This window comes from Littorina saxatilis, linkage group LG9 (genome assembly GCF_037325665.1).
Source record: "Littorina saxatilis isolate snail1 linkage group LG9, US_GU_Lsax_2.0, whole genome shotgun sequence".
Classification (NCBI taxonomy): domain Eukaryota; kingdom Metazoa; phylum Mollusca; class Gastropoda; order Littorinimorpha; family Littorinidae; genus Littorina; species Littorina saxatilis.
Window position 1 is genome coordinate 5,529,654 of NC_090253.1, and position 18,252 is coordinate 5,547,905.

At 42.5% G+C, this 18,252-nt stretch overlaps 1 protein-coding gene across 1 annotated transcript in view; it reads right to left on the reverse strand.

Annotated features, from left to right (window-relative positions):
• Positions 1-3,886: 3,886 nt before the first annotated feature.
• LOC138977017 (ATP-binding cassette sub-family B member 6-like) overlaps positions 3,887-18,252 on the reverse strand; it is a 28,052-nt gene continuing 13,686 nt past the window's right edge. The window contains exons 9-21 of the mRNA XM_070349906.1: positions 17,622-17,743; positions 16,924-17,033; positions 16,422-16,487; positions 13,399-13,613; positions 13,037-13,100; positions 12,295-12,380; positions 11,846-11,903; positions 11,092-11,196; positions 10,600-10,673; positions 7,210-7,310; positions 6,572-6,684; positions 5,996-6,159; positions 3,887-4,459 (exon numbers count right to left, since the gene is read on the reverse strand). Of these exons, the coding sequence (XP_070206007.1) occupies positions 4,243-4,459; positions 5,996-6,159; positions 6,572-6,684; positions 7,210-7,310; positions 10,600-10,673; positions 11,092-11,196; positions 11,846-11,903; positions 12,295-12,380; positions 13,037-13,100; positions 13,399-13,613; positions 16,422-16,487; positions 16,924-17,033; positions 17,622-17,743 (1,495 nt within the window). The 3' untranslated portion in view covers positions 3,887-4,242. The remainder of the gene's footprint in view (positions 4,460-5,995; positions 6,160-6,571; positions 6,685-7,209; positions 7,311-10,599; positions 10,674-11,091; positions 11,197-11,845; positions 11,904-12,294; positions 12,381-13,036; positions 13,101-13,398; positions 13,614-16,421; positions 16,488-16,923; positions 17,034-17,621; positions 17,744-18,252) is intronic.

Consider the following 18,252-nt stretch of genomic DNA (forward strand, 5'->3'; position numbering starts at 1 on the left):
ATGTCGCCAGACATGAACCCGATAGAACACCTCTGGGATGAATTGGACAGACGTGTGCGCAGGCGAGAAGAAGCGCCGGCAAATCACCGCGATCTATTGCAGGCACGACGGGCGCTGTGGCGTGGTGGTAAGACGTCGGCCTCTTAATCGGAAGGTCGAGGGTTCGAATCCCGGTCGCGGCCGCCTGGTGGGTTAAGTGTGGAGATTTTTCCGATCTCCCAGGTCAACTTATGTGCAGACCTGCTAGTGGCTTATCCCCCTTCGTGTGTACACGCAAGCACAAGACCAAGTGCGCACGGAAAAGATCCTGTAATCCATGTCAGAGTTCGGTGGGTTATAGAAACACGAAAATATCCAGCATGCTTCCTCCGAAAGCGGCGTATGGCTGCCTTAATGGCGGGGTAAAAACGGTCATACACGTAAAATTCCACTCGTGCAAAAAACACGAGTGTACGTGGGAGTTTCAGCCCACGAACGCAGAAGAAGAATATTGCAGGCACTTCAGGAGGAGTGGGACACCATCCCACAGCAAGATATCCGGCATCTGATCCAGTCCATGCCCAGAAGGTGCCGGGCAGTTGTTGCTGCTCAAGGCAGTCACACCCCCTACTGACTTGACAGCCTCAGCACCCAATCGTATTGATTGACTGATTGATTTGAAGATGCAAATGAACTGTGTGTGCATTCAACTGTGTCCATACCAAATTTCAAACAAATAATCTAAATATTGGATTTTCTGTTAATTTTTTCGAAAAATAAAACAAATTTGGCAAGTAGCAACTATGCGTTTCTTTTTTTGAACAGTATATATAAAGGGCCAAGCAAGGAGATATATTTTATATCACTGCAAGATCTAAACGTGTCCACACAATACTTCACAATGCTATCAAATGGTCAAGTATCATTTATCAACTCTCTTTGTCCGGAAATCGTGTGGAATTACAGGTTATCTCCCGCTGACTGGCGAGCTCTAAAGAGGTCAATGCACCGATTGAACATAGGGGTTCTTTTCTTTGAGCTATGCGACGTTAGAGTACGACAAACAAAAAAAAGCATATTTTGGGCCGCTAGCCGTTACTACCAAAATTTGCATCTTTGTGTACATTCAAATAAAACAAAAGGAATAACAACTAAAAACGATCCATACATAAATTATATTTGTATTATTGAGCAAAATACGACAGTTTACACAGATCTTAACAGTCATTGTTCTCGGAGGAATACTGACTATCTCGATCTGTGTCAAATGTCATAATTTGGTCAAAAATACAAATAACGTATATTATATATTATATATAAAATACAACAATATAGCCACACTAGGAACAAATAATAACATCCTACTCTGCACAGAACACAGCCAGTCTTTTAATTCTTGGTTTGTTTGTTTGTTTGTTTATTTGTTGCTTAACGTCCAGCCGACTACGCAGAGCCATATCAGGACGAGGAAGGGGGGATGAAGGGGGCCACTTGTCAAGCGATTCCTGTTTACAAATGCACTAACCCATTACTTGTGTCCCAGCAGGCTTTAGTAAAACTAAATTAATACCTACTGGAAGATTACCAGTTTCCAGTATGTAAAAATAGGCTTAACCTATCTACTGCTGGACTTACATCAGAACACTAACAGATTAAACTATACATGAATCGCGAGACAAGCGGCAAGAGAAGAGATTTTTGGAAAAAATACAGGTGAATGAGCAAGAAGGCAGAAAAAAGAAAAGAATTCATGAAGAAAAAGAGAGCATGACAGGAAAGAGGAACCAAAAATCTACCTAACAGCAAACTAGAAAGCTCCTGCGGTTCCAAAAACAGGAGGGGCCTTTAATTTCATAACCGCAGTGCCCCACTGCGGGATTTTAATTCTTGGTACACATACGTAAAGACGAGGAAGATTGTGCATCCAACAATCACCACTTTTAATGCAGGGTTCAAGACGTTAGCAGGTCAGTCAACATGTTTATCCTGTACACGTGTAATTATAGTCTAACGGGCTATTAAAACATTGATTTTTACACAACAAAAAGACCACAGTCATACAGATGACGTTTACAATGCAAAGTTACCGATGTGAAGTGGGCTTTTTTCACAAAGCCGAACAAATCCGGCAAGCATTATAATTCTTACCGCTATAAATATGTCTGAGAATTCACAGGTGAAAACTGGCTTTTATAACACGTTTTATGCTTTTAATGCACTTTGGACATAGAGAGAGACATGCATATCACAGTAAGTACACGCACATATACAGGTTGTAATGTTTAAGTTAACATTTTTACGACAAGTAATCGACTGAAAACAGTACATTGATATCCGCTAATGCTTAGCCTAGGCCTTTTCATGTTAGTTTACCATGCTGAAATTGCACAAACGGGGAAAATGTAGAAGTAAATGCATTCGTCTTCAGCTCGACCACTCTCCGGAATCCATTTTAAACGTCGTGTTGGCTAGCGCGACATGTAGAACCTGGAAAACGCGTGACGTAGGAGCTCGATTTTATGACGAAACACGCACAGGGAGCGTCATAGCTACACGTACAGGTTCCTGTAATGGCTACACGTGGTGGGATCTAAATCTCTGGAAAGCCTCTCCGGCGCGCACCTGTGACGTCAACATCTACCCGTACACGAACAGGTCTTGGTTATATGTAGTACTCCTGTACCTCTTTTGTGAAGTGGAAGTATCTATACACCACGTAGTTGGTATCCCAAAGTAAAACACAATAAAATAATAATGGTGATTTCTATAGCGCTTTCGAACACACAAAGCGCTTTACAAAAGCAATAACAACATCATTACCAGAATGACGCCATTGACGGAATAGAACACAATCATAAACACTTTACAACAAAACCAAAAACAAAACATAAATGTTACAAAAATCCAGAGGCTCTTACAGGAACGAACTCTCAGTATACACAACAATTATAATGCACACACACACACACACACACACACACACACACACACACACACACACACACACACACACACACACATACACACACATACACACACACACCCACCCACCCACACATGCCCACACACACGCACACACACACACACACACACACACACACACACACACACAGAGTAAACATTGTTCATCTATACATATAAATAAAAGAGAGTGTCTGTCTGTCTGTCTGTCTGTGTGTGTGTGTGTGTCTGTCTGTCTGTCTGTGGTCGCCATACCTCAGAGATGGCAAAAGATAAGCACAAGATATTTTGCATGCACACTGCCCTGGACCCACAAATGTGCACCTGGGTTTTAGTTTCTCCAGACATTGTTTCCTTCCTCGGATAATTACCCTCCCCATCTATCAATACAGTCTATATAGTGCAAGGGAGGTAAGTCATGGTTTGTCACCCACGGAAGGGAGGTAACTCTCATCAAACCAGTATACCGTGTCATTCTCAAGGGTTACCGAGCCCGCTATCATCCCGCCGCCCCCCCCCCCCCCCCCCTCACACACACACACACACACACACACACACACACACACACACACTAACCCTGCCCCCTGCTCCCCCTCCCTGCCTTCCAGATCATCGCGAATAATGTTTACGAAACGATCGCCTCAGTGAAAGATCACGAGAATTTACAGATTTCTCTCCCCTGTTCAAAAAGGTATGACGCGCTCACTCATGAGGTATGCGTGCTTTGATCAGACGGTAACTACAGTGGGTGTGAGAAGGGGTAAACAAATCACGAAGAACACGTTGAACCAAATAGAAACTTGCCTTGCCTATACATCCAAATGTATGAGCTCACACTGTCATTTTTCTTATCCACATTGGAATAAGATTCGAGAGGTTTCTGAGAGAGGGGAGAGCAGAAACACCCGGGCGAAGCGGCCGGGCCTGACTGCTAGTCCGAAATAAAGGCGCTGTCAGTCTAAATGTTGGTTGCCTTGACAGCAGCATAACATCTTTAAATGTCAAGAAGATGAAGTCATATGCGTTTGTTTTGTTGTTCAAATGAAGCAATGAGACATGGATAAGTCAAACACACAATTCCCAACTGAATCATCGTCAGAAGAAACTGGACCCTTCACAGAAATGCACAGACGGTTTAAAATAAATAGCCACACATAGTTACTTTGTCCCTCTTGCTTCTGTTTCATTTTGATTTTATCGTTGAACCATTGCTTAGATTCTCCCTGAAACATACCCAGTTTTCTCACTAAAACGTGAACAGTATTATCTCACTGAACCATCCTAAGTAGTACCTTCCCTTGGTCATACAGAGACGTCGTTATTAGATTGTGTGGACAGAGTAAAAGAGGGCAGCTTGGCCAAGCGAGATCTGACGTCAAACGTGGGCGGTGCGTCATCGTCTTCGTCATCAGACGTGCCATTACGTGATAAGGCACTGGAGTCTTGGTGACCGTGGCCCCTCAGCTGATGACGCCACATCTCGGCATAGTGACCCCGTTTAGCCAGCAGCTCATCATGTCTGAAACACAATCCGGTGCAAGTTATTGGTAATGCTGTACATTTGTGTCTTGGAAGGGGCAGGATCCAAAAACAACTGGAAAGTCTGACGATGGAGACAGCTACAAAATGTCGTCTTGGACTTTATTGTAAGAAATCGCAGCATTATCGTGTTCGTAAACATGTTCACGTTTTGCATTTCATGGCAGAATAATTCAAACACCGTATTTGTCCAGAACACAGAACAATATATTATGAATATGCTCATCTAAGTACTTGTATAGAACTGTCACTACTATTAGATGTCCTAATTAGACGAAGAAAATCATCTCTTAGTCGGTGCTCGTTACAACCACAATGTCATTTATCTCAAAATAAATCCTGGCCAACATTTATTCACTCTATTCCAAATGAGTGATATCAGATAGAGCATCGTGAATAAGAGAGTAAGACGAGGGGAAGCAACTGAGGACAGACGACCATATTCGAAAATGCCATGTGGGTGGAAGGTCTTCTCCTAGATCGCTAAGTCGCTTATTTAAGGTACAAAAAGCGAATGTAGGTCAATGCAGCTGACTCTCGTTTTACGACTCAGGACTGGAACCCCCCCCCCCCCCCCCCCCCCCCCCCGTATTACCTTTTTTTCTCGAGATGAGACCCAAAATGCCACGGCTTTCAAATGCTAAATGTCAACAGTGGTTGGCCAACAACTGCACCCTTGCCTCACTTTGTAAGCCCCTCCCTTTCATACAGGTCAAACCGTGGAACTATATCTAAAAACAAAAACTGTCTCAAATCCCCAAGAGCTATACAGTTCAGCTTGGGGGTTGTTATTTTGTGACCACACACCAGGAATACCTTAAAATAAACGTTTGAGCGCCAAGTTACTCAAATTGAAAACGGATGTATTTTGAGTAGGAATCACAGACTGTTATTCTCATTGTGACGCACTGCAGTTTGCGCGACTCCTAGTGTTCGTCCTACCTTTTGACCCTGAGCATTCCAGAGACACAGATTTGAAATTGTGCCGAGAGCTACAGACTTCGTGTTTGGGGGTTGAATAGATGACAACACACACGGAGAAGGTTTTAGAATTAGTGTTTGAGCGTTGTATTTTTCAAATCCAAATGCTATGTTTGATAGTCATAGCAGACCGTAATATTCTCCAACGTACATTTTGTTGTGTCTGTTATTCGAAGCGTTTTAGCCCTGTATGGCACGGAATTTGCAAGCATTAGCTAGACTGTAGGTTTAACTTCTTCAATCCAACGGTCTTGATCTGCTTTGACGAATGGGTATCTATAAAAACTAAATAAATTATGATGACGACCGGAAGTCCGGACTCCTGACAGGAGAGCTGGATACTGCAAACTGCTCGCTGATTAAACTTCATTTGGAGCAGTTATTGGCAAATCATGGCAGTTGTTTCTAAATTACAGTACAGCGAATGTCCCTTTAACTTTTTAAGGTCCAAATCGTCAGAAAACTTTCCAAATTGGCGGCTAAGACAATATTATCTTTAACATATGATGATGATAAGGAAGGGCGGGCTACTCACGTCCCCCTCTCCACAATGTGTCCTTCATGCAAGACGAGGATCTGGTCAGCGTGGACCACAGTGGACAGACGATGCGCGATCACGATGGTCGTCCGGCCCTCACACACTCTGTCCAGTGACGTCTGGATGTTGCGTTCCGTCTTCGTGTCCAATGCTGACGTCGCCTGAAATGATGACCACAATTAGATGATGATAATGATGATTGTCAGGAGGACGGTAGCGATAGTTGTATGCTCCCCCCCCTTCTAACACTTGGTCTAGTGACGTCTGGATGTTCCCCTCCGTCTTTGTGTCTAATGCTGACGTCGCCTGGAATCACAATTAATCTTCATAATGACATTGATTATTGTGCCGTTTTTAAAGCTTTTAATACATTTTCCGTATATATCTCTCTTCATATTGTATTCATTCAAGTGGCTTCTAGGCCTAGTTTTGCATGTCAAGAAGTGACCACGGAATTATTGCATTAGTATACAATAAACCCACAACCACGAAACCGGTGGATAACGATGAAAACGATGAGTAACCGGAGCAAGAAGAGAAGCAAAGTTCGATACGGCAGGACTGGTACACTACCTCATCCAGCAGCACAATGGCGGGCGCTTTGAGCAAGGTGCGGGCAATGGCCACACGCTGTTTCTCCCCTCCACTCAGCTTGAGGCCTCGCTCCCCCACCACTGTGTCGTACTCTGTGGGACACAGACAAGTCTTGTTATCAACATCGTCATCGTCATTATCATCGTCATCATTATCATTATCGTTGTCATCGTCATTGTTGTTGTCGTTACCATCACCATCATCCATCATCATCATCATCATCATCATTACAACCTCCTATACGTCGTAGGGCATGTCATTGCAGTGTGGAGATTGTCCAAAACACAAACTAATTACCAGATCAGTGATAGCTTTGAATCATAATTTTATTGCCAAATGACGTGATGTACAAGAACAAGTGTGGGTTGTTCAGAAAAGTGGAGTGTAAGTCGAGCATCTTTGTGAAAGAGCCTTCTCTGAAAGTTTTTTGTTTGTTTGTTTGCTTAACGCCCAGCCGACCACGAAGGGCCATATCAGGGCGGTCTCTGAAAGTTAAAGGGCCGACATGCATGTGGTTTTGCGTATGAGCTTATACATTCGAACAAACCATCCTCTTCTATGTTTCTCCCCAAAGCAAACAGTTGAATGCTTCCGACTTGCAAAGGCAGACAACTCACGTGAGGGGAACTTGAGAATCCGGTCATGGATGTCGGCTGCTGCTGCTGAGGCCTCTATATCTGCAGGGCTGGCGTTGAAACGACCGTACTGAATGTTGTATCTGCAGTGGAGAGGACAAAACGCACAGTTAGCTCGCTTTAATTAGAAAAGCCGGAATGGACAAATGTCCTCCTGATTTCTGGACTTACAATGTAAGATGTATATTAGAAGTTCTCATATTTGTTGTTTTTTTCCATTCGCGAGTTCTCGTAGAAATGTAACGCTTACAACGGAATAAGTTTACGGTTGGACAAAAAGTAATGAAGAAAGAGCGTGTTACCTATAGCAACTGACTACGTCTTTTTACATTTAGTCAAGTTTTGACTAAATGTTTTAACGTAGAGGGGGAATCGAGACGAGGGTCATGGTGTATATATGTGTGTGTGTGTGTGTGTGTGTGTGTGTGTGTGTGTGTGTGTGTGTGTGTGTGTGTGTGTGTGTGTGTGTGTGTGTGTGTGTGTGTGTGTGTGTGTGTGCGTGTGTGTGTGTAGATTCAGAGTAAACTACTGGACCGATATTTATGAAATTTGACATGAGAGTTCCTGGGTATGATATCCCCGGACTTTTTATATTTCGTCAAGTGTTGACTAAATATTTTAACATCGAGGGGGAATCGAAACGAGGGTCGTGGTGTATGTGCGTGCGTGTGTGTGTGTGTCTGTGTGTGTGTGTAGAGCGATTCAGACTAAACTACTGGACCAATCTTTATGACATTTTACATGAGAGTTCCTGGGAATGATATCCCCGGACATTTTTTTATTTTTTTCGATAAATGTCTTTGATGACGTCATAACCGGCTTTTTTGTAAAAGTTGAGGCGGCACTGTCACAACCTCATTTTTCAATCAAATTGATTGAAATTTTGGCCAAGCAATTTTCGACGAAGGCCGGACTTCGGTATTGCATTTCAGCTTGGTGGTTTAAAAATTGATTTCTGACTTTGGTCATTAAAAATCTGAAAATTGTAAACAACATTTTTTTTTTATATAAAACGATCCAAATTTACGTTCATCTTATTCTTTATCATGTTCTGACTTGTTTTACATTTAGTCAAGTTTTGACTAAATGTTTTAACGTAGAGGAGGGAATCGAGACGAGGGTCGTGGTGTGTGTGTGTGTGTGTGTGTGTGTGTGTGTGTGTGTGTGTGTGTGTGTGTGTGTGTGTGTGTGTAGAACGATTCAGAAAAAAACTACTGGACCGATCTTCATGAAACTTTACATGAGAGATCCTGAGTATGGTATCTCCAGACGTTTTTTTCATTTTTATGATAAATGTCTTTAATGACGTCATATCCGGCTTGTCATGAAAGTTGAGGCGGCACTGTCACGCTCTCATTTTTCAACCAAATTGGTTGAAATTTTGGTCAAGTAATCTTCGACAAAGTCCGGACTTTGGTATTGCATTTCAGCTTGGAGGCTTAAAAATTAATCAATGAGTTTGCTCATTAAAGTTGTCATTAAAATCGATTTTTCACAAACAGATGTAAAATTGATTGCATCGTATTTTTCATCACATTCTGAATCTAAAAATATCTACATATGTCATGTTTACTCTTAACATTTCTATCACAATTAACGAAAATAGATTAATTAGTCTTACGATTAAAATGTAAGAAATCGATCCAAAAATGATTTCATCTTATTCTTTATCATTTCCTGATTCCAAAAACGAATTCCCCGTGCTGCGCTATGCTCTGTCAGCGGTTTCATACCGTCACCCTGACTCAAGCACAGGCGCTTTCCATCACAATTGGAGATAGGCACCCGACAGAGTGTTCCTTTCTCAATCCATGTCACTAAACCGTGACAGTGTCATACCGTCCTGTGAGGTTACACTCTTGGAAATTCGGGCTGCTTTCTTACTGGGGAAAGCGAGCTGCCATACAGTCCGGCGTTACCCATATTTTGCCCTTTTTCTTGCATGCGTGTATTCAAGTTTTCAAGCCCTGAGATTTTAGCTGTAAACTTGGGATGTTAAAGGTGCGCATGCGTACACACGGGGGTGTTCGGACATCGAGGAGAGTCTCTACAAAGCAGCCTTTCCTCCTTCAAAACACAACTCAAAACATACCTGTTTCGTAAAGCCTTTGCTTAGCCTGAGTAGACTCTCCACAACTCTATTCTGTTTTGGAACTCTCTACCCTGTATGTGCTTTATGGTCTATTTGTCAATGGTATCGTGTGTGCGCGTGTGGGCGTGTGTGTGTGTGTGTGTGTGTGTGTGTGCGTGTGTGTGTGTGTGTGTGTGTGTGTGTGTGTGTGTGTGTGTGTGTGTTTACTTTTAACATTGTACGCTAAGTTTTGCTTAGTGCTTGGGATCTTGGTGTTATGTCTCAGTTAAATGTATGCTTTGTATGCTTGTTGATTTGTGCTAGTTTATTCTATAATGAATTTGTAAAGCGCCTGGAGCCAATTGATGGGACTCGCGCTATAGAAAAGTTATTTATTATTATTATTATTATTATTATAAATCCCTCGCCGAACGTGGGGGTGAAACACATGCCGATAGGGAAAATTGGTTTCAAGACAGCGCCGCTGCCGACTGCACTATCTCCCTGCCCCAAATGCCTGTGAGCTTACTTTATTTGGTGTTTAACGTCGTTTTCAACCACGAAGGTTATATCGCGACGGGGGAAGGGGGGAGATGGCATAGAGCCACTTGTCAACTGTTTCTTGTTCTCAAAAGCACTAATCAAAAATTTGCCCATACTGGTGTGTGACAAGATGCCCACAGTGGTGTGTGACAAGATGCCCACACTTTCTTTCTTTATTTGGTGTTTAACGTCGTTTTCGCGACGGGGGAAGGGGGGAGATGGCATAGAGCCACTTGTCAACTGTTTCTTGTTCTCAAAAGCACTAATCAAAAAGATGCCCATACTGGTGTGTGACAAGATGCCCACAGTGGTGTGTGACAAGATGCCCACACTTTCTTTCTTTATTTGGTGTTTAACGTCGTTTTCAACCACGAAGGTTATATCGCGACGAGGGAAAGGGGGGAGATGGGATGGGGGAAAAGGGGGAGATGGGATAGAGCCACTTGTTAAGTGTTTCTTGTTCACAAAAGCACTAATCAAAACATTGCTCCAGGGGCTTGCAACGTAGTACAATATATGACCTTACTGGGAGAATGCAAGTTTCCAGTACAAAGGGTTTAACATTTCTTACATACTGCTTGACTAAAATCTTTACAAACATTGACTATATTCTATAACAAGAAACACTTAACAAGGGTAAAAGGAGAAACAGAATCCGTTAGTCGCCTCTTACGACATGCTGGGGAGCATCGGGTAAATTCTTTCTCGTCCCAACCAATATGGGACTCCCCCTGACCCGCGGGGGGTTGTGAGCTTACTGAATATCCTGGTTGAAGAGAACAGTATCCTGCGGAACCACTCCAATCTTGCTCCGTAGTGAGTTCTGTGTCACCTGAAAATAATCATTAGGAAAACAATGCATAAACTCACTCCGCCAACAATCCATCATTTAGTTATGACTCTTGAATTTTCAACTAGGGAATGAATAGCTTTTTACTGTCAAAACTATCGCTTTCACCACGATTTTGTCTCAGTATGAACACACTGCCAAGGTAACTGAGGATCCGATAGACAAAGGGACGTAAGTGCTCTAAATGCATACGGCACGTGCAACAAGAGTGAGTGAGAGTAACGCGGAACCAGTCTCCTGGCACCTGAGATATAACGGAATGAACATGGTACTTTCATCCTCAAACTTATCATCAAAGAACTTGTGTCTGAAAAGCTGTGGTATCTTGCAATAGCTTCCTTGGATTGTGGTAAACTGTTCTTGAAGATTACCCGACAGATGGTATGAAACGAGAACTGACCTTGGAAATGTCCTGTTCGTCGATGAGGATGTCACCACTGTCCACGTCATAGAACCGGAAGAGCAGGCGAATGATAGTGCTTTTTCCACTTCCGGTATGACCAACCTGAATGATCAGAAAACATATACTTAAACAGTAATATTTAACATACATATGTCGCATCCAAAATATCTCCTATGAAGCAGGACAAAACAGAATGAAGTCGAACAAATGAATTTACAAAATGCACCAACTTTAGTGGTGTTTCATCAGTCAAGCGTTGACCTACAACAAATGATGTGTAACGGTTTTACGTCGACACTCATTCTAAACATCACTTCAGAAAGATTGATACTTAATTCAATAATTACATCATTAGACACTAGGCCTCGTAACAAAACGGCGTCAAGAACGATTGATACTTAATTCAATAATTACATCATTAGACACTAGGCCTCGTAACAAAACGGCGTCAAGAACGACTGGAAGCGGAAGCTGTGTTGAATGCATGCCAAACAAAGGGAAGTAAGCACACTACATACATACGACATGTGCACTAGAGTACGTGAGAGTTATGCAGAACCTATCTCCTTGCACCTTGAAAGGATGACAAGCATTGGAAAGCGGCTTTCATCCTCAATGGCATATTTAATTCTCAGAGGAGAAATATTTCAAACACGAGGCAATAATGTGTGATAGTTTTGCAGGACTAGTTTCCCGGTTAAAGAGCTCAGAGCATTGGTTGAAACGGACCATCCCGAGTAGGAAAACTTACCAGTGCCACAGTTTTTCCTGGAGACACCGTAAATGAGATGTCGTTCAGAATAGGACGGCTGTAATCATACATGTGAACAAGTTAAAAATTATGTTGGTTCATATCTTGAGGAGACTAAGAAGGTCACGCACGAACGAACACACACGAATGAACACACACACACACACACACACACACACACACACACACACACACACACACACACACACACACACACACACAAATACGCAAGCACGTACGCACGCACGCACACACATACACACACACACACACATATATACACACTCACAGACAAATACGCAAGCACCTACGCACACACACACACACACACACACACATACACACACACACACATATACACACACACACACACACACACACACACACACACACACACACACACACACACACACACATTTAATATCTGGCATAGACACAAGACGTTCTACCTTGGTTCATAGTAGAAGTTGACATTTTTGAATTCCACCTTCCCTTCTGTGATCATTAATTCTTTTGCATCAGGATCGTCTTCCACCTGTAAAGAAACATTCACAAACACTCAGAGAAATGACCATGAGAGTTAGCAGACAAGTCTTTACGCACATGCAAACACTGAAACAGACATTGTGTAGACGAGACACATACACACTGGAAACACAAAGTTCTACAGAAAATGAATTGCAGAACTCCAAAGCAGGCACAGAGAAATATGAGATAAAGTTACGGACAAAAGACACAGACATACACATTCCCACAGACAAGCAGTTATAAAAGGGCGTGCGGACATGCTACACAGACAGATGCAGACGCGTTTGTTCGCTAAAGACCGAAAGATCACGACAAGTGTCTTCTACTTTTCTAGTAGTGAAATTGATTGTTTGGCTGGTAGGTCAAGTAGTTTGTTGGTTGATCAATTCGATTGCTTGATTGCTTGATTAATTGGTTGGTTGATTGATTGATTAATTGATTGATTGGCTGATTGATTGATTGATTGATTGATTGATTGATTGGTTGGTTGGTTGGTTGGTTGATTGAGTGGTTGAATGGTTGGTTGATTGGCTGGTTAGCTAGTTGTTTGTTCGATTGATTGATTAATTGATTGATTGATTGATTGATTGATTGATTGATTGATTGATACATTAATGCATGTATTATGCTTAAGAAGCCATTCTTTTCATATGGATCACTCACATCTTGTTCCATCTCCAGCAGCTCGAACATATTCTCCATGTCGATGAAGCTTCTCTGAAGGATCCTGCGTGCGGACAGAACATAAGAGTTGTGTACGTATTTAGATAATTATTGTGTGCAAACATATAAGCAAAGTAAAATAATGTTGATGCGATTCATTACAGAAATCAGGATTAAAGATGACAAAAGCAACTCTATCTCTTTTGACAATAACACAAACGGCTCTTCATAAGGACAAATTCGAACATCAATACCTTACCAAACAAATGTATTGCGCGGGGTTAATACACAAGGCGATAAGTGAAACGTTACAACAAAAGAAAGCTACCACCACCACCACAAACAACTACCACTACCCTTACTTGTAGTAGCTGCCCAGAGCGTTGAGCGGCCCGAACAGCTGACCGAGGTAGGACCCCATGAGGACGTAGTCGCCCACAGTGAGAGTGACCCCCCGCACACTGCTGACCACGGCCCAGGCACACAGCAACAGCCCGGCCAGGTAGCCCACAGTGGTCACCGTGTTCTGGATGGCTTGCCACACAAACAGGAACCCGTACGACTTCCACTCCGCTCTCTGCAGAGGTAAATAATGCATTAGGCATGCGAGCGGAAAATGTCTCAGTTGAGACAATAAATTAAGTCTTTTATGTCTCTATCTAGGTCTTTATGTCCAAGTCTTTGTGAACAGAAGTAAGATGTGTCGTAACAGTTTACTATCCAGCATCATCATCGAGTGTTAAGTGGTGCGCAAGTCCATCAAAAAACAAACATACATTTAGTCCATGATCTGTGTTCTTAATAGCTTGCAAAGCAAAAGCAACCCGTGATAAATCCACCCCGTTTCTTGTTGTAAACAAGACTAACATTATAAATATATTCTTTTGTTCAAGAATTGAAAATGTGTAAATTCAAACTGTATCATACACAGCTAGGGCAAAGAGTCTGAACACTTAAGCCTGTCCATCCACTCATCTATGTAGCCTATCCACCCTTCCCTCCATCCGTACATCAATGTTAGGTATCTGATACACAATCTATCCATCAAAGTGCCGGCTTATGGAAACGCCGATCAAATTCAGCAGATGCGCATCTCTCAACTCAAGATACCCACCTACCCGCCCGTAATACGCGGGACCGTCCAGTCATTTTCGAATGTATCCTTCCATCCAATACTATGCGTTCATTAATTCATCCATTCCATCAAGTTTCTATGCATCCATTCAACCCGTAAGTTATCTATTCATCCAATCATGCATTGAGTTATTTATCGTTTCATTTATTCACCCAGTCATTTATCTTGTCATCTATCTATCAGTCCAGATATTTTTCCACAGATCGGCTTCATATGTTGCAATATAGCTATTCTGAAGAACACGTGGGGGAATTCGGGGGCTGTGATTGGATGGTCTCAACATCATCATCATCAAAGCATAATGCTACGGAAGTCGGCCATTTTTGCCAATATCCAAAAGCATAATTATTGGCAATAACAAAGACGCATGGTTCCGGTTTACCCATCTGTACCACACGATGTTAACAATCGACAACAGCATACACTGACAACTTGAAATTCTTCTCGGGAATGTTTTTCAGCTTTACAAATGTCGATAGCATACCCTTTTCTGCTAACTTCCCGATGAACCAGGACTAAACCAATTATTTTCTGTCCCTAAACACCACAAAATGCCCAAAGTCGAAAGATGTACAAACAGGGGAGTAAAACGGAACAGCCGTTTATGTGCCTGTGTGAGCTCAGTTGCTGACTGACACAAACTTTCGCATTCGGCTTTTCTTATCTCGTAACTCCACACTAAATACCCAACTTCCCCTCTGAAGTATTGATGTACAACCCATGGCACTAACATTCATGTAGTCGTTTATAACTGAGGTTAAAAAATTCGCTTCATGACGAGACAAGTAAAAATGCCATTCACCCAAACTGAAAACTTCGCTGCCGTCTGCTCGCGTTGTACGGATTAACTCAACTCAACTCAACTCAAATTTATTAATCCATATGGAAAATATGTTGTAACAATACTCATTTCCAATCAAAAGAATAAGAATGCATACTAAACACAGTCTCACTAACGCAAACAGTCATCCGTCAAGTCAAGTCTGCCAACTCACAACTCACTCACACAACAACAGCAACAGCAATACAATTTAACAAAAACCATAATTCCAATAACAAAAAGACGTCCAAGAGTCCACCTCCACATCCACGCACACACAAGGTTTACAAAGCACCACATGTCGACTAGAACACCGCACATTTGGGCTACGGTAATACAGTTACTAAAAATACATACTTTACAGATAACCCAGCAACAGAGTACAGTAATAATTATGACAGAGAAACATGATAGAGGCCTCTAACATGTGATTGGTTGAAAGCATGGATAGCTCTGGGAACAAAAGAATTGCGGAAACGTGACGTTCTAGCAACCATAGCCCTCAGTCTACCACTCCTGTCAATGCGTCGAGAGTCAAATTCAGGTTTCAGTGGGTGTGTCTCGTCAGCCAAAATTGAGGTCAGTCGGTCAGTCAGTCGTCTCTGGCAAACTGATTCAATGGTCTCTTGTTTCCTGCCTACAACAGATCCAGCCTTCTTGACTAGCTTTTCTAGCCTGTCACTATCCTGTTTACTAAGGTTACCCCCCCAGCACACACATGCATATGTCAACACGCTACCAACAGTGGACAGATAGAACATTTGCAGGATGTCATTACGAACAGAGAACGATCTAAGCTTCCTTAGACAGTACATGCGCGTGTGCGCTTTCTTCAAGATTTGGTCAGTGTTGGCATGCCAAGACAGCTTGATTAGCTGTTCTCTTCTCCTCCCCTTATCGCATCCTAGTTCTTCAGTTGTTTTTAGTTTTCCGTTGATGTTGTGTTTTGGTCTTCTTCATAAGTAGTCTTGTTTAAAATTAAAAAAACTCAAACTTCTTTTTGTTGTATACGAATGAACTAATAACACGCTGTTTAACAGCTGTGTTGTCAAATCGAGTTTTTTTTTTCAAAGTCAGTGTGGCCCCTGCGCAAAACTAATGCGCATAAGAAACGGCGTCTGCTATCAAAACCTGAGATCAACGCATCGACGCAAAAACTGTCATTTTGTAAGTTTGGAACAACAAATCAAGGTCAGAACAGCTATATAATCGCTATTGTATTTTCAGCGTAGTAATAGGGTCCGATATTTAGACTCGAACAAGTATAATGCGACTCGTCTTCGACTCGTCGGCATTATACTTGTCTCGTCTAAATATCGGACCCTATTGCTACGCTGAAAAACATGGGCCTATCAATAAGACGCCATCCAAGGATCAATGCCTTTTTTTTTACACATGTATTCTGTCGATTGTGTCTCCATGGTACCCACCTGGTAGTCCACGAGAGCTGATCGGTAGTGTTCGATTTCATACTCCGTGGCGCCGTAGTATTTAACCTGTTGAATGAGAAAGCAAACGGACTATTCATAAATGACTGATTGACTGCCTGGCAAAGCTCATGAGCATGAACTCATTGTGTGCGAGTGTGTGTGTGTGTGTGTGTGTGTGTGTGTGTGTGTGTGTGTGTGTGTGTGTGTGTGTGTGTGTGTGAGAGGGTGTGTGTGTGTGTGTGTGTTTGTGTGTGTGAGTGTGTGTATATGTGTGTGTGTGTGTGTGTGTGTGTGTGTGTGTGTGTGTGTGTGTGTGTGTGTGTGTGTTTGTGTGTGTGTGTGTATGTGTGAGAGGGTGTGTGTGTGTGTGTATGTGTGAGAGGGTGTGCGTGTGTGTGTGTGTGTGTATGTGTGAGAGGGTGTGTGTGTGTGTGTGTGTGTGTGTGTGTGTGTGTGTGTGTGTGTGTGTGTGTGTGAGTGTGTGTGTGACTGTTGTACTGACGGTTTCAAAGTTGAGGAGGGAATCAACGGCCTTGGCCTTGGCCTCCTTGTCCCTGTCTCGCATCTCACGTCTGAACTTGGTGCGCCATTCCATCACCACGCCCGTCAGCACTGCACGTGCACACCAATAATGGGGTCAACATACGAGGGGCGTTTGAAAAGTCGATGCGAGCGATGTATTTTTAAAAATAATCATGTTACGTAGTAGTAGTCAAGAGAGTTGGCAGTTTCTACAGTACCTTCGTGCTGCTTCATGCACATATACATTAATTTGTACATTTAGGGAGACGAAGAAGGATGGAGACAGGAAAAGAGAGAGAAAAGAACAGTGAAGATAAATAAAAGAGCAAGAGAATAACAGAGAGAGGATGAGACAGACAGACAGACAGACAGACAGACAGACAGACAGACAGACAGACATAGACATAGACATAGACAGAGACAGAGACAGAGGAGCAGGAGGTGACAGACAGACAGAGCACAACCATCTGCGAACTGTTAATGGTTACACCAAGTAACACTATTAACTTGATTGAATAAACCTAAAATACAAACTTCAAAAACAGAAAAGAAAAACAAACCAACTATATCCAAATATAGAACAGACGGAGACACAGACACAGATTTGGCAAAGCAAATCCACCATTACCACAAAGAGAACAGAAGGAGATACACACGCAGCCTTGTCAAATCACTAACCGATGTAAAGCACCATACAGGTAAGGATGATGAGGCCGAACAGGTAGTTGAAGACAGTGACGAAGTACACCACGGCGATCAGCGAGTCGACCAGTGCCGGGAAGATCTGGAACAGCGCTTGGCTGACACACAAAAGGAGAGAAAACGCCAGTTATTGCATTGGTCACTTGTTGTTGTTATTGTTGTTGTTGTTGTTGTTGTTGTTGTTTTTGTTGTTGTTGTGTTGTTGTTGTTTTTGTTGTTGTTGGTGGGGGTGGTGATGTTGTTTTCCAACAGTATCTTCTACCAAATAAACCTAGAATTTTGGGGGGGCATAGCTTCATTTGGTCTTTGGTTATTTAGCACATAATATCGACAGATATTTACAGATGTAGACGTGGACAACTGCGTGCCTCAACAACTGTGCTACATGGTGACTGCAGATTCATTTATTTGTAGAACAGAAACATTATTTTCGCTCATCAAAGAGTTCACGGGAAGTAATCTTGTACCGATCACAACCAACGCGGTACATACAAGAGTTACCCCTTAACATTGTCGAAGAGTGGGCAAAATACATCTGTTATGGAGGCATTCATAGGCCCCCTATCTCCTTCATTTGTCCCCTCTTTTCTGTGTCGGTCCGTCAGTC